The 16523-nt window shown below is 38.5% G+C and overlaps 1 protein-coding gene across 3 annotated transcripts in view; it reads left to right on the top strand.

Annotated features, from left to right (window-relative positions):
• LOC134742456 (cerebellar degeneration-related protein 2-like) overlaps positions 1 to 16523 on the top strand; it is a 119686-nt gene that overhangs the window by 101145 nt on the left and 2018 nt on the right. For all 3 annotated transcript variants that reach the window (XM_063675631.1, XM_063675630.1, XM_063675629.1), the window contains exons 2-5: positions 2969 to 3081; positions 12718 to 12866; positions 13158 to 13604; positions 13920 to 14094. In XM_063675631.1, the coding sequence (XP_063531701.1) occupies positions 2969 to 3081; positions 12718 to 12866; positions 13158 to 13604; positions 13920 to 14094 (884 nt within the window). The remainder of the gene's footprint in view (positions 1 to 2968; positions 3082 to 12717; positions 12867 to 13157; positions 13605 to 13919; positions 14095 to 16523) is intronic.

The following is a 16523-nucleotide window of genomic DNA, read 5'->3' as shown; positions in this document are numbered from 1 at the left end:
CATAATGTTAATAAGAAAGGTTAAGGAAATGTTTCTTATCTGATTGCGTTGGTGCATAGCGCATAGCTAATACTCGTAATAAAAGTGCATAAATGGATTCATCATGCATAACAGACACATTTTTGTTTAGTAGACAGACCGACAGACGTATAGGTAATAATTATGCGTATACATTTTTATGCGTGACTGTGTGATGAGTAATTAATGTTTTTAAATATTACTCGTTTAATAAAGATGTAGTGCATAATTTATTTTTTAATAAAGTTGCTCAAAAAGTGCTACTTTACTTAGCTGTTTAGCGTGCGGAAAGTTGGTGTTCGCAAACTAGTGCTTTTCACTTTTCCAAATTTTTTTTAAATTTTACTTGTTCCAATTCATGACTACTTATTGACGAGTGTTAATATTAGTTTCCTTTAAACGTCGTAATCAACATAAAAACCTACTGTTAATGTAAGAATACGAAAAATATACATATTTCATATTTTATTACTAACCTCTTCATCATCGTAACACGTTTATTTTTTTATATTGTATATTGAAAAATGTCTGAATGGAACGGAATAGCTATGGAAGGTAGAGGAATAGGTGCCGAAACGCCTGTCAAAGAAGAGGCGTTTTTTTCTTACTGCAAGCTTGTTTTAAGTTTCCAAAGGCAACATTCGATATTGTTTTTATTCCTTACTTGTTGTTTTTATTATTTTTTCGCGACTGTATTAAAAAACGTCGTTCGATACACGTGCGGAAATGTCATTCTTCACTCGTCCCGAGTATATAGATATCTCGGTACTCGTGAAGTAATGACATGCTTTCCGCACTAGCATCGAAATATTTTCACGGAAACGTTCGAACGTGTCTTGCCATTTCAGTCAGTCTGTAGTCTCGGAACAATCCAGATATCTAGAAATTAAGTACACGTAAATAATGTTCCTGTCTTGAAAAATAATGATAATTTATTGTACATTACATGCACATAATTGCCATTAGTTTACAAATGTTAGGCTCAGCTCGCTGTCATAAACTGCAAATACCTAGCTGATTTTTGGAGCGCAAAATATTTACTTACGGCACTTAGCTAACATCCGTTCGTACTTAGTATGTATGTATGTATGTATGTATGTATAAACTCTTTATTGTACCAAAACACAGAATACAAATAGTATTAGTATACCTACCTTAGTATTTTGTATACCTACTTTTTACCCGGCAAGATATCTTAAAATTACGTTTATTGTCGATTTACGTCCGTCAAAATTGGAATACTTGACTAAATTAATTTAGATTTTATAGCCACTTAGTAAATTCGATCAGTTGGCAGTTATAATGGACGATTTTTTGTAAGTGTATTAGAAAGTAGCGACCGGCCCCGGCTTCGCACGGGTAGAACCTTAACAAATTATACACCTAAACCTTCCTCAAGAATCAATCAAGAATTGATAGGTGAAAACCCCATAAAACACCGTTCAGTAATTTTTGAGTTTATCGCGAACATACAGACATACAGGCAGACAGACGCGGGGACTTTGTTTTATAAGGTTTAGTATTGTCGAGGTTGCATAAAAATAAACAGTTAAATTTGATTTTTTTAAATGTATCTAACTAAACTATCTAACTTTTTAAGTTGTAAGGTAGGAAAATATTCAATAAAATATTTGTGAGCTATCCATAATTATAACAGGGTTCACTCATTTTGCAGTCGCAACGTCTATTGGACTCTTCTACCACTTTACAGCTTTAAAGTAATTTTTATACTAAAGCCCGCACTCCACTTTTGTCGAATAAACCTTTTCATTGACCCCGATTTGACAGAAACATAAATCGGTATTTAATATGTTTTGTTCTCCACCTACAAGGTTACAGTAAAATAAGAGCCTTTCACGTGCGTTATTATCTATAATTATGCATGGTCCGTTACGCGGTCAGTTGCGGTAGTGGTTAGAAAGGGAAGGAGTAAACCAGCAATGCATTATAAAATGACGTAGCTTAGCCGGTCATTGCACGTGACGTTGTGAGTCAGCGGAAAAAATCTCATTGCCCTAGACTTTACGCCTTGAAAACAAAAGAGCGTACAATGCGTTCACGGAACTTTGGGTGTTTTTGGGAAGCGTTAAGGTTGAATTTAGTGTATAGTTTTGGTCTTTAGTTTTAAAGTTGCGATTATCCGTGCTTCATCTGACTGTCGTAACCCGGGGCCTCAACTATACTGGAGTATAATTACAATCGCTTACCGAGTGCGAGCTGTCGGAAGCTTAAGCGAGCAAGTTCAAATACGCCTTCCGATTAAAGGATGACTCACGTTAGACCGGGCCGTGTCCGGGCCGGAGCTTCCGGCGCTTCGTTTTCTATGGAAAGCATCACGTGATCACCTGTCATGTCATAGAAAAGTAAGCGCCGGAAGCTCCGGCCCGGACACAGCCCGGTCTAACGTGAGTCATCCTTAATTGTTATGGACGTCGAGGTTCGAGTTACACTGGTTTTAAACCAATAAGTTTCGGTAAGCAATGAAGATACCTCTTTAATGCTATTCCAATATACTTACTAGTCTCGAGCATGTCTTTCACTGGCACGTTAGAGTAGCTCTCACCTTATTTATGCCGATTCGACGTACTTTGAATCAGGCTGGGTGGGCCTTACAGTAGAGCATTGTCCAAACATTTTAGGTTACGTAATACAAATTAGTTGAGTAAATTTCATAGATCACAAGAGCTCTTGGGGATTCCCATCAGTTGTACCTATTGATGGCGAGACGTAACGAACGAATCCCTATATGCCCATACATTCAAGTGTCGGCAAAGCAAGTGTCGCACCCTTAAAGAAGCATTATGTACATATAGTCGTTAGCTTTCAAGCTGGACTCTAAAGGAAAACTCTTTGTCTATTGTAAGTGAAGCTGTTCGGGGCCAGCTACAAAACGAACGACTATACCTATTATCTTTTATTAAGTTTAATAGGATTGTTTGCGTTGTTTCAGACTTGCAGCTTGCGGCGGAGCTCGGCAAGACCTTATTGGAGAGGAACAAGGAGCTTGAAACCGCGCTGAGGCAGCACCAGAATGTTATCGAGGATCAGACGCAGGAGATAGAAGTAAGACTTATATTTCTGGATTATTTTATTTCTAATTAATTGGTTTTATTCATAAGGTGTAGCGGGGCAACCTGTAGTTACCATGGTTACCAGTACAATTTGACACTGGGTTAACCGGTAACACCTGGAGTTACCATGGTTACCAGTACAATTTGACACTGGGTTAACGGTTTAACCGGGTTAGTGGGATGGTGCAAGTGGCCCTAAGTATAATATCATATTACACTACTACGTCGCGGAGGCTAGGTATAAGAAACGACGATGGCTATTTCGTTTTTACGCCATGCGGAGACGTTACGTAAATGTGTTAGAGTCCGAGGACAACGGCTTATGTTTAATACCCAGTAATTACTCTTAAGCCAGCGTTTTGAAACAAACAAATAAGCATTGAATCCTCCTCGTTTCGAACATGGTTGGATTCTTTTAACTGCAAGACGTGAAAAAAATAACTAAGATTTTTGCGACTCATTGTGAACCATCAGTTAGCCACCTTCACCTGGAAGGTTTAATTTAAGTACACAGCTTAGTACTTAAATCTCATTTATTAGACAAGGACATTAGGGCAGGGCGGGTAAAAAGTTAAGGTAACAACATACGTTAGGTAACCTAAATTGTAGCGTAATTTAGACCGAAAAAGTACTTGTGACTGGTACAAATTCCGTTTTCATCACACTCGCTCAGTAAATGTGGAATTGCAGGCAGGCTTAGCGGGAACTATAGAAAAAGCGTTTTCCCTAGGGAGGTATGAAGTTTCTAGTATTATAATTAACAGTTTTTTGTCTTTATACTTCATTTTTGTATTGCAAGTGTGATGAAAACCATTGTGCGTAACTCGGAGCATAATAATATTGCAAACTCGAGTCTATAAATCGCTCCGGCGATTTAACTATACTCTCGTTTGCAATATTTAAGTTATGCCCCATGTTGCACAATGTACTATCAATTAAGAGCCCGGTTACGATTTTAGTCGCAAAAATGTAAAGTTGATAGATTTCTTCTGTGATTTTGTACACCTTTTGTTACCTAATTGAAATAACAAGTACTGGTTTCTATTAGCACGACTTCTTATCTCTAGGTTTATCAGATCATTTTTTTGAAAAAAGGCTTACTAAATTAGTAATGAATTTTTTTCTGATGGACATTTAGGTAAACGCGTGTAAAGCACTGACTTTGATGCTCTTATTTGTAAATTTCGTAAAGTTTGGACTGCTAAAAATGGTAAATTTGTATAACACATATTCTGTACTCTAGGTTTATCAGATTACATTGTTGTTATATGACTTAGAGTTCGAGGAAATGAAAGTTAAACGAATTCAATTTTCTCCAGAAATGACCTCAAAACAAGTGACAATTTCTCCGAAAATCTACTTATTTTCGACGTAGATTGCATACTCAAATAATCTGCAATGTTTACTTAAACTGTTGCTGTACTTCATTTTATTTAAATTGCAACTTTTATTTTCTGACGATTTTTTAAAAACTTCCCCTTTTTCTGGCATAACATCGGTGACACGCGCTCGCGGCCTCAGTCCCGCGCGGGAGCTGGTAGAGGCAGGACGTTTGTTGATCGGCTCCGCACGTTGCATCGACGACGACGAAGTTATTTATCATTGTGTGCGTCGCTCGCCGTGTAAAAAGTTATATTTGTTTGCGTGTTTGGCTGTACTGTGTGCGTGTAAACTGCGACCAGAAACTTTAATCCTTGGGTTGTAAGTACTTGTTTATTACGCCTTCAAAAAAAAGGAGGTTCTCAGTTTGACCCGTATGTTTGTACGTATATGTATGTATGTTTGTTCGCGATTATCTCGCATTTGGCTGAACCGATTTTGATGCGGTTTTTAGAAAAGTGTTTGTTACATTCTGGAGAAGGTTTTAGTATACATAGAGCTAAGCTGATGCTGAACCCTGGCTGTACCTGGGTGAATCAACTTTTAATGTTCAACATCAAACGTACAGAGTCCCTGATCGATATTACAAATTTATAATAAAGGTAATGAGCTTTATTTGCATTCCATTCTGTTCCCAGTAATATTACGTAACATTTCATCACGAAACATTGAATTGTTTTTTACAATTTATCCGGTTTTTAATGGTTGTCCGAAAGACCAAAAGATGGTTTTCATAGTACGTCAAATTGTCCCTTTGCGACGGTGCACCATACAAATTTGAATCATGAAAAAAAATACTATTGTGGGATTGATATACATATACACATAATCATTTTTATGGATAAGTATCATCAATAAAACACCGATTTCTTATATTTGTACTAAACCGTTTATAAATTTCTTGCGTTTTAATTTTGTCCCTTGAAATTATCCGCGTCATGCAGGTCCATCGGACAACCATAAATTAGTTACGGAATCTAAATGTAGATGGCGCAGTAAGGCACTTGACAACAAGTTTAATTTCCTGGTAATCTGATAAGTCTAGCCGCCATTTTGAATAAACGACACTCGCGGCGTCAGTCGGTCGGGTACTGTTGGTGAGTGCGGGGTGGTTTTATTGTCTGTCCATCGGACCACCGGCACAAATTCGTAAGTACTTAATATATTTGAATAAATTATGTCGTACTAGATTCTGTTATATGTATATGTTACGGTAAGGGTGAAATAAAACACAACAAATCATTAATTTTTATTGTACGGTTCAAAGTTTTAGAAAAGTCCCTCGGACAACTAGTCACTCGGACAACTGATTTGGTTGTCCTTGGGACATTTTGGTTGTCCGTTAGACAAAAATGATGTGATAAGATTTTTAATAGGGTAAATACATGTGATAAGATGTTAAATAGGGTAAATACCCAGTCTTTGACCTTTCGCTTTGACATAAGGTTAATTTTAAGATATCAACAATTACATTTTTTTTTAATCACGGGGATCTTTACCGTAATTATAACTTGCTTACACGTATTTCATGTAAATAAAACTGTCTGTATGAAACTGTTTTTTTTTAAATTTATGGATTGAAATTGTAAAAAAAAATACCGTTGGTACGGAACCCTCGGCGCACGAGTCTGACTCGCACTTGACCGGTTTTTATTTACATGAGTCGATATCGCGGAAACCGAAGACAATATTAAATACGTATTTCATTTTAGGCAATGGGGTTGACGGAGAAGGAAAAATCTAGGCGCTATAGAGAGAGACTTAAAGCAGACCCAGAAAAATTGGCTGAAAGGAAGCGAAAAAAAAAGAGAAAGTTATCATAAAAACAAAATATCGATATCAGCTATGCAGCCTGAGGACAAAAAAAACTGCAGAACCATATGGAAATTGCGTAAACAAGAACAAAGAAAGAGATCAAAAGCACTTCGAAACATACTGCAAGAAACACCACCAAGTTCGCCGTCTACTTTGCAGGAAATCAATATACCACAAGATCAATATGTACCCACTCCGCCGGCTTCTCCCTTTGCACCTCTGGAATCTGAACAGAACAAAAAAAGGGGAAGGAAAATAATCCGTAGAGATAGATCTAAGATGTACAAAGAAAATTTAAAATTACGAAGCCAAGCCAATATGTGGAAAAAAAAATTTGAAAAATTTAAGAAGAGGGCTCATCGTAAAGCAAACGAATTAAATAAAATTAAAGAAAAAAGAACCGTGGCAGAAAATGAATTATACGAAAAATACAAAACTTTAACTCGTGCTATAAAGAAAAACTACATGACAACAAAGGCACGAGAAGGGAAAAGGATGTTGAGAAAGATATTTGAAAACGTAGATGAATCACGCAAGAAACAAATCATACAGGACAGTTTAGGTGTAAAAGGAAGCGCTAAAGCAAAGACAACATGTAAGGGTGAAACGGAACTAATAAAGAAAGTAAAATGTTTTTTCCAAAGAGATGATGTGTCAAGAAACACCGCCGGCAAGAAAGAAACCGTCACTAAAGGAAAAGAAAAAGTTCAAAAACGGTTCCTTTTAGAGTCAATGAAAAATTTATTCAAAGCGTTTAAGTTGGAGAATCCAGGGACAAAATGTTCCTATTTCTATTTTACGAAACATCGACCCTTCTACGTACTCAGACCAACAGTAGATGGCAGGGATATGTGCCTTTGCAAAACACATGCAAATGCAGCAGCTAAAATAAAGGCTCTAAAGCAGAAAAGAGTTATTAATGCGGTGGATACAAGTACACTGATTCTAGAAACAGTGTGTGACAGTAATAAAATGGATTGTATGTTTGGTACTTGTGTACAATGTCAAGATAGAGAAATAAAAATAAACGAAGATAATGTTAAGGGTAAAATGCAATGGTTTGAATGGGTGAGAGAAGAGGAAATTTATGTAAAAGGAGGCAAAAGGATGAAATCTATTAAGAATGTTAAAAGATTGAATGAAGATTTGGTACAAAACATGATAGATAAATTTAAAGAGGATCTGAAAATATTAAAAAAAACATATTTTCAATATGAAAACCCAGTACAGGAATTTCCGGCAAAGTGTTGATAACATTAAACCAAACGAAGCCGTAATTTTAGTTGATTTCAGCGAAAATTATAGTGCAAAATGCCATGAAGAAATTCAAGCACACCATTTTGGTGGATCCCGCAACCAAATAACACTCCACACTGTTGTCGTATACCTGCACGACAAAGACAAAAATTACAAGGTATCTTCTTTTTGCTCTGTATCGCCATGCAATATCCATCAACCTGCTGCAATATGGGCGCACTTACATCCGATTCTAACAAGCATTATTGAAGATTACCCTGAAATTGACACTATCCATTACTTTTCTGATGGACCTTTCTCTCAGTATCGCCAGAAAGGTAACTTCTTCTTGGCTTGTACAAAAATATTTGACTACGGGTTTCAAGCATTTAGCTGGTCATTCTTCGAAGCAGGTCATGGCAAGGGAGCGGCTGATGGAATTGGGGGATTCCTTAAAAGAGAGGCGGATAACAAGGTAGCAACTGGAAAAGACATAACCGATGCATTTGGATTTTACCAAGCCCTCAAGGAATCTAGCAAAATCAAATTGTTTTATATAATCAAAGAAAAAATTGACGATGTTCAAAATTGTATTCCAAAGGATCTTGTCCCTCTGCCTGGAACCAAAGATGTGCACCAAATCTTTTCAAGGATTCGTGGCCAACTAAAGTATAGAAATTTGAGTTGTTTTTGCTCAAGAGGATTGTGCGACTGTTTGCATCCAAAGTTTTACTCACCTACCCCAACTTTAAGAATAATTCCATCCCCTGTGGACATGTGTGAGGACAACATACTTGATGATGTAGACAACATACGTGATGATATTATATCCAGTGATGATACTGATGATGATTTGCCTTTGAGTGCCCTGGTTTCTTTAAAACAGGATGACATCTTATTTACTGATCTACATAAGGCTCCAAACAAAAGTATTTACAACTGTGTGTATGGTTCTTCTGATGAGTCTAATGATGAAAAAAATACTACACAGCCATCAGTATCAGGGCAAAACCAGTTATTACCTGGAATGGGTGATTATCTACTCGTCAAAGTTTATGGCACCAAAGGCAAATCATACCATATTTACGCATGCATTGCTCAAAGCAATATCGACGACGATGGAAAAATTAAAGTCACATTTATGAAATGTGTTAAAGGTGGGAAACTATTTGTCCTCAATGAAAAAGATGTCTCCTATGTTGCTTATGAAGACATCGTTCAAAAACTTCCTAATCCGGAAATTCAATTGAAAAGAGGTGTCAATTATTTTAAGTTTCCAATAGACACCAATGTTTTTGAAAAGTAAATTATTGTAGGGAACTGTTGATCTCCATTAGGTTAAGAAAAACTAATTTTTCGATAGATACGTTAATTAGAAAAGAGGCGTCAATATTATTTTAAGTTTTTCATTGGATACCAATGTTTTTCAGAAGATTTTTATTTTAGGGGTATAACAACAACTGTTGGTCTCCAATTAGTCTAAGATTTTTTAAAGATTATTCTCTGAATATGACTCGTATTGTGATCTTTTATTATAAGAAAGAGACTGTCAAAGACTGCACTAAGTATAAAAAATGTTAACTAGTTGATTTAAAGTTGTTGATTATTAAGAATTGTATTATCACAATTCTTAATGTTGTTAGGTGTGCTGAAATATTAAAACTGCTTCCTAATACTTCAATAAATTTGTTTTATTTAGTACCTTCCTGAAGATTGTAGGCTCTAAAATGTCCTTTGGACAACCAGATATGTCCTTGGGACAACTACGTTGTCCCTGAATTGAAAATCACTTATTGTTATTTTTTTCGTTTTAACATCCAGAATTATTCATATTGTTTTAAAAATACAATAGCACAATACAAAACCAAGTAGCAGGAGGAATTTTGTTACATTACTATTACTATATAGCGTTTTAATTAAAAAGTTCCGATCCTGTGAAGTCACAGTTGTCCTGGGGACATGATAAGGGGAAATATTGTGAAATTCAGGGCGATATTGGCATATTTATAGATAAAACATGAAACTATATTGTTTAATCAATGTATGTAAAATAACTGTTTTCACAATAATTGATGTCTGGTTTGTTAAAAAAATAATTTTAAATAGTTGTCCAGGGGACAGCAGATTTAGGCTGGTGAACTTTTTTTAGTAAAATTCACTAAATTCGCAAAAAAAGTGCTCTGCTCTATACATAATTATAAATTATAGAAAATTATCTTTTAAACAAAATAATGAAATATGGAATATAAGAAAAAAAAAATAAGTCCATAAATTCATCATGTGGATATTTAAAAGTTGATTCACCCACCTAGTGGAACGCAGGTTTAGTGCAACATAGGCAAACGCTGTTTTGGTCTGTCTTGATGAGCAATTAGGAGAGCAGTACCCAAGATGGAGCTGATGCTGAACCCTGGCTGTACCTAGTGGAAATCAGGTTTCGTGCAACATAGGCACACGCTGTTTTGGTCTTCCGACACGTCTTGATGAGCACTTGGGAGAGCAGTACCCAAGATGGAGCTGATGCTGAACCCTGGCTGTACCTAATGGAACGCAGGTTTGGTGCAACATAGGCACACGCTGTTTTGGTCTTCCGACACGTCTTGATGAGCAATTAGGAGAGCAGTACCCAAGATGGAGCTGATGCTGAACCCTGGCTGTACCTAGTGGAAATCAGGTTTCGTGCAACATAGGCACACGCTGTTTTGGTCTTCCGACACGTCTTGATGAGCACTTGGGAGAGCAGTACCCAAGATAGAGCTGATGCTGAACCCTGGCTGTACCTAATGGAACGCAGGTTTGGTGCAACATAGGCACACGCTGTTTTGGTCTTCCGACACGTCTTGATGAGCAATTAGGAGAGCAGTACCCAAGATGGAGCTGATGCTGAACCCTGGCTGTACCTAGTGGAAATCAGGTTTCGTGCAACATAGGCACACGCTGTTTTGGTTATTCGACACGTCTTGATGAGCAATTAGGAGAGCAGTACCCAAGATGGAGCTGATGCTGAACCCTGGCTGTACCTAGTGGAACGCAGGTTAGGTGCAACATAGGCACACGCTGTTTTGGTCTTCCGACACGTCTTGATGAGCAATTAGGAGAGCAGTACCCAAGATGGAGCTGATGCTGAACCCTGGCTGTACCTAGTGGAAATCAGGTTTCGTGCAACATAGGCACACGCTGTTTTGGTTATTCGACACGTCTTGATGAGCAATTAGGAGAGCAGTACCCAAGATGGAGCTGATGCTGAACCCTGGCTGTACCTAGTGGAACGCAGGTTTGGTGCAACATAGGCACACGCTGTTTTGGTCTTCCGACACGTCTTGATGAGCAAATGGGAGAGCAGTACCCAAGATAGAGCTGATAATGAACCCTAGCTGTACTTAGTGGAACTCAGGTTCATTTATTGTTATCAGAACTTCCACCCCCTTTTAACCCCCAGTACCTACTGCATGTTAAACGTGTGGTAGCTCTGGTCAGGTGCCTGCTTCATCTGGCAGCCCTCCAGGTGTTCCAGGTCTTGAAGAACTTAACCTGCCTACAGCATACTCTACCAACTTCAGATTAAAAGAGTTTTACCCCTGATCCGATGCGTCCAGCAGCACTCCAGGTGTTCCAGGTTTTGAGCTGTCTCCGTCATACACTACCCACAACACGTTGAGCGAGTGTTACCCACCCTTTGCCCTTGACCCTTTGCACTCAGCAGCACTCCAGGTGTTTTAGATCTGGAGCTTTCCCCATCATACACTACCAGCGGCACGTTGAGCGAGTGTTATCCGTTACCCCTGACCCTTTGTACCCAGCAGCACTCCAGGTGTTCCACGTCTGGAGCTTTCCCTATCATACACTACCAGCAGCACGTTGAGCGAGTGTTACCCCTGACTCTTTGCACCCAGAAGCATTCCAGGTGTTCCAGGTCTTGAGCTGTATCCATCGTACACTACACACTACCAGCGGCATGTTGAGCGAGTGTTACCCCTGACCCTTTGCACCCAGCAGCACTTCAGGTGTTCCAGGTCTTGAGTTTTCCCCATCATACTCTACCAGCGGCACGTTGAGCGAGTGTTACCCCTGACCCTTTGCACCCAGAAGCACTCCAGGTGTTCCAGGTCTTGAGCAGTATTCATCGTACAACCAACCACACGTTGAGCGAGTGTTAGAAGAGTGGAGAAGAGAAGAGGATGACTTTGGAAATAAAAATTATTATCACCCTTCCCAACGATTAAGACTATCTCCATAATATCAAATTCCATCCAAATCGGTTTTATTGGATCCCATACAAATTTCCATTACCCCCCCCCCCCTGCCCCCCGTTTCTGGGGTAAAACCTATCCTATGTCCTTCCCCAGGACTCAAACTATGTCCATACCTCATTTCATCTTAATCGGTTCAGCGTTTATTGATTCCCCATACAAATTTCCACCCCCTTAAAGGGTGAGTTCTTGAATAAAAAGTATTCTATGTCCTTCCCCGGGATTCAAACTATCTGTATACCAAATTTCAACAAAAGGCTAGTTTCCGCTCTGGGTTGGAACGTTGGAAAGTCAGATCGCAGTCGCTTTCGTAAAAAAATAGTGCCTACGCCAATTCTTGGGATTAAGACTTCCATGAGCCGTGGCAAAAAGGCTGGGATAACGCGAGTAAGATGATTATATATATATATAAGATATTGCCTTAGTGCAAATCATTATCATCATGCTATATAATTTGTATGTATTATATGAATACATAGGTAAATTGTTAAGAGTAATAAACGATTTTATCAAATTTACCGAAAGTTTTATTTTAACCTAATTAAAGTTATAAAGTGACGCATAATGTTGCGAAAGTATCAATATTGTTTAGGCGGTCGCGTTATTTCAAGCAGCGGCCGGCGTTCGGTTACTGTGTAAAAGTCGTATCTTCGCGCGTTTTCAAATCGACTACGGGCTCTTAAATACCAACTTTAAATTTTAAATTTTGCTAACCCCCGACAAAAACAAAGCGCCATCTAGTGAGTTAAAACCTACCTAAAATCCATCGCTACCAGCGTCACTTTTATCGAAAACCACAATGAACTAAATAGGACAAGCCGTAATGGAAATAATAGGAAAATTTATTCGTTTGCACAAACACACAAAAATTCACTGTGCATGCACCCATGGCACCTACATTTATAAAGTTAGTAGGTCGATATTAATTACGCGTTTAATATTTTCAGTACTTAACAAAACAAACGGTCGCCCTGCGCGAGGTGAACGACTCGAGACTGAGAATCTACGAGCAGCTCGAGGTCAGCATCCAGGACCTGGAGCGCGCCAACCACCGGCTCGCCGTCGACCACGCCGCCGAGAAGAAACACATTAAGACGTGAGTCACACGATAAAACACTCTAAAATCTTTGCAATAAGCTTCATAATGCCACTGAATCCTTACAAGTTTAATAAAGAAGTCCAAGCGATTAACAACTCTAAAGTTTACACAATACACTTCAAAATAATTAGACACGACAGGCAAGCTACCGTTACACGTTGCTTTGTTTTTCTGCATTGAGAACATTTCTCGCAATTATTTATGAATGCACATTAATCTCCTACAGCATTAGCGGCTTAGCGGGGAAACAAATGACTGTTGTGACACACCCACTTCCTATCATTGCAGGTTGTGCTCAAACATCGAAACGCTCGAAGGGAAATGCGAGGACCTACAAAAGACTGTCGACGACCTTAACGCCCAACTGGAGATAGCGAGGCGACGCGCGGAACGGAAGCCAGAGAGCACTGAAAAACCCAAAGAAAAAGAAATCAAACCAGAACAGACGACGCCAAACTCGAAAAAACTTGAAGCGAGTAGCACGCCTCTAAAAACCATCGCTCCCCTCCCAGAACTGACTAAGGAAGACGAGGACCTACTTAGGTTAAGCGATGAGTTGCGAGAAAGTAAAGTTGCCTTCGCACAAGAGCAGAGACGAGTTACAGAACTCGAGGAACAGTTAGCGTCTATAGTGCAGGAGAACAACAGATTGCAAGATCAGTTAAGGAATTGGAACCAGAACAATGAGGAGCCCAAGTCAATGCACGAGGAATTCGCGATCTTGGAAGAAGTGAGGTATGAGTTAACTAAAGCGGTCATTCACTTCGGCTGCAGCGCGTCAAACACGCGTCATATGATTGGGGCATTTTCATTTAAAATTAATACATTTTAAACTTAGGCAACATAATGTTAAAGTCACGTCTAACTTAGCATTTTGTGGTTACTCATTGCGAACCGGCTATTGAAATAAATATATTATAGGTAATTAAACGGCTACTAGCAATTTTGCAACAATGTCGTAATTATTGTTCTCTTAAGTTCATATGCCACACAACTGACACAACACAATGGAGGTCAAAAGTCATTGAAGTTATGTGTCTTTTATTGCAGACAAGGTCAACTATGCATCAGATGTCTAAGGGGCGTCGAGCGGGGCGACGATATGTCCTCCATGTTAGACGGAGACGACGACGACAGATCTGCCATCAGCTCTCTCATTCTCTCCCCCTCAGTCCAAGACAGCCCCAGAGAAGAACTCGTTACAACGAAACTCATCAAGTTCGATGTAAGTATCTGTACATAGTCTTGTAAAAATTCCTTCTCCATCTCTTTTTCTTTCTTGAGTCTAATCTAAGGGGCCCATCACTGACTATCAGTCCGCCGGACGATATCGGCCTGTCATTTGTTCAAAACTGTCAAATTTTTGTTCTAACGGACAGGCCGATATCGTCCAGGGGACGTCATAGTGATAGTCAGTGGACCCCTTTACTGTATATAACTTTCTGTCCTATTAACTTTTTGTTTATAGTCAATTCTTTGCATAATCAGTACCTATCTAACTGCACTTTTTCAAAACTATAAGCAGAAGTAATTAACAATACTAACGGCTGGACTAATACCTATTATGAAATGACGGCAACTTATGAAAATTAATTATTGAGTGTTTAGTCCAATTCAATAGATCACGAGTCAGCTTTCACATTTAGAACGCATGCCATACATGTACCGTGGCGATGACAGATTATGTCTAAGTAGACTACGCACAAGAAATTACTTCGCATGCCAATGATAAGCTCGGCACTGGCAGAGTACATGCCATCAGTGATGAAAGTCCGATTCAAATTCTTTCCATGTTGAATCAAAATATTTTTTCTAGTTGGAGTTTCTTTTCTCATTATCTTAGTTCAGAATATCCGAATTTCAATGTAAGCGAATCGAAAATAATTGAAATTATTGTTAAATATGATCATAGATTAGTTTGTACAGTCGAAGGCAAGAATATCGATGCAGACAAATGGCTCAAAAATATGTGAACACGACTTATTAAGGTGTAAGAGCGTACACATATTTTTGAAACTTTGGGAATGTATATATATTTATGCCCTTGACTGTATTTATTTATCTCTCACTAAAATACCCAGATGACGTTCTTATCCGTTGCTAAAACATTGGCACGCTTAGTTTAAGGCTGAGATGCATGCGATACACGCGACGTCTAATTAGATGTTTGTCTGTCATAGCGTTTCCCTTCAAAAATCTCATGTGAAATGTTTCACTCGTTTCTAGGCGACAATGCTTTTCCAACTGCCCCTGATGTTGTTGCTCACGCTTTGCATATGCATTATGAAGCGCATTTGCAGTAGTTTTCTTTGGATTTATCGTATGTAGTCGAAGGTACGTCCATTACTGACACGTTACTAGACTAAGCGATCAGGCGTGTGCTCTGATTGGTTGCGCGAGTGCGTGCGGTAGAACCAGTGTAACATGACCTCTACTTTTACCATAAGTTTACTGTAACTGCTAGCGACTCTAGCGGTTACTTATAGAACTAAAGAGTTAGGTAGGTAGGTTTGAGTCCATATTACCTAACAATAAATATTTTTGTAGCTTTTTCGGTTGAACGAGAGTTACGAGACTATACCTATAAAGGAGCAAAATCTCTATGTATGAAAAGTGTCCATCAAAAAACAGTAAATAGGCGGCGCCACCATACACCGAAATGATATTTATCATAGACTTAGTATTTTATATAAGTAGATGTGCGCCCGTGCGACCGTGAGGAACAGAACATACGCAATGCGACAAAATTTAAAACACGTTATAAAACTCCTGGCAACATACCAAAAACAACCTACGTAATTTGGCCGGGTTATTTGTTGCCCCTCCCTCATTTCTTCTCTATATTATTATACCTCTATGGTTCATGTCATACCCCAGAGCCTACCTAGCGCCACCGGGGAGATTAGGAACTATTATTTACAGCTGAAAGCTGGTCACTTTTGCAACAGTTCTGCCCTCGTTCTGCCATAAGAGATTGCATGTCTTCTTTTCTATACTGTCCATAATCGGTACTGTGGGTCGGAATATGACTGTTGTTGATAAATACCGTATGGACTAAACGTAAAACGATTTAAAACTCGTTTATTTTCTATTGAATGTAATTAGGGTAATGAGTTTCGATAGCAAACCATGACAAACAAGGTGATCCGAAATTGTATGTAATTGGAGAGAGCTCTTATGCCAGTTTTGTCGAGTGATCTACTCGCCTACGCTTGGCAACCGATCAGAATAACACCCCAGCACGAAATGGTGAAGGTACTTGTGACAGTATTGGGACGCACGACAGTTGATTTTAAACTTCGGAAATGCATGGCCTCTCTCTTATCTAACTTAATATTACTTAACCAACTTCAACCGCGTAATTTTTTTTATGATAAAAGTGGATTTTAATCAATTGTCAATATTATGATTGTGATGTGTCTAATATTAAAATGTGGAGTAATGGGTGTATGTTTGACTAATCATCGTCTAAATTATAATTTAAGCATCATTAGTTTGACTTTATCATTCATTTAAAATGACCTACATATTATGCAATGCTACTAGGAACATTGACAACGATTTCTACTGTTACTTATTATTAATTATGGCTTTTTTATCTTTATCATCGAATCGATTTCCAGTAATTATCATGGATTAGTAATCACTTCAATA

This window comes from Cydia strobilella, chromosome 6, assembly GCF_947568885.1.
Source record: "Cydia strobilella chromosome 6, ilCydStro3.1, whole genome shotgun sequence".
NCBI lineage: Eukaryota > Metazoa > Arthropoda > Insecta > Lepidoptera > Tortricidae > Cydia > Cydia strobilella.
Note: the sequence above shows the minus strand (reverse complement) of the source record. Positions and strands in the feature narration are given on the sequence as shown.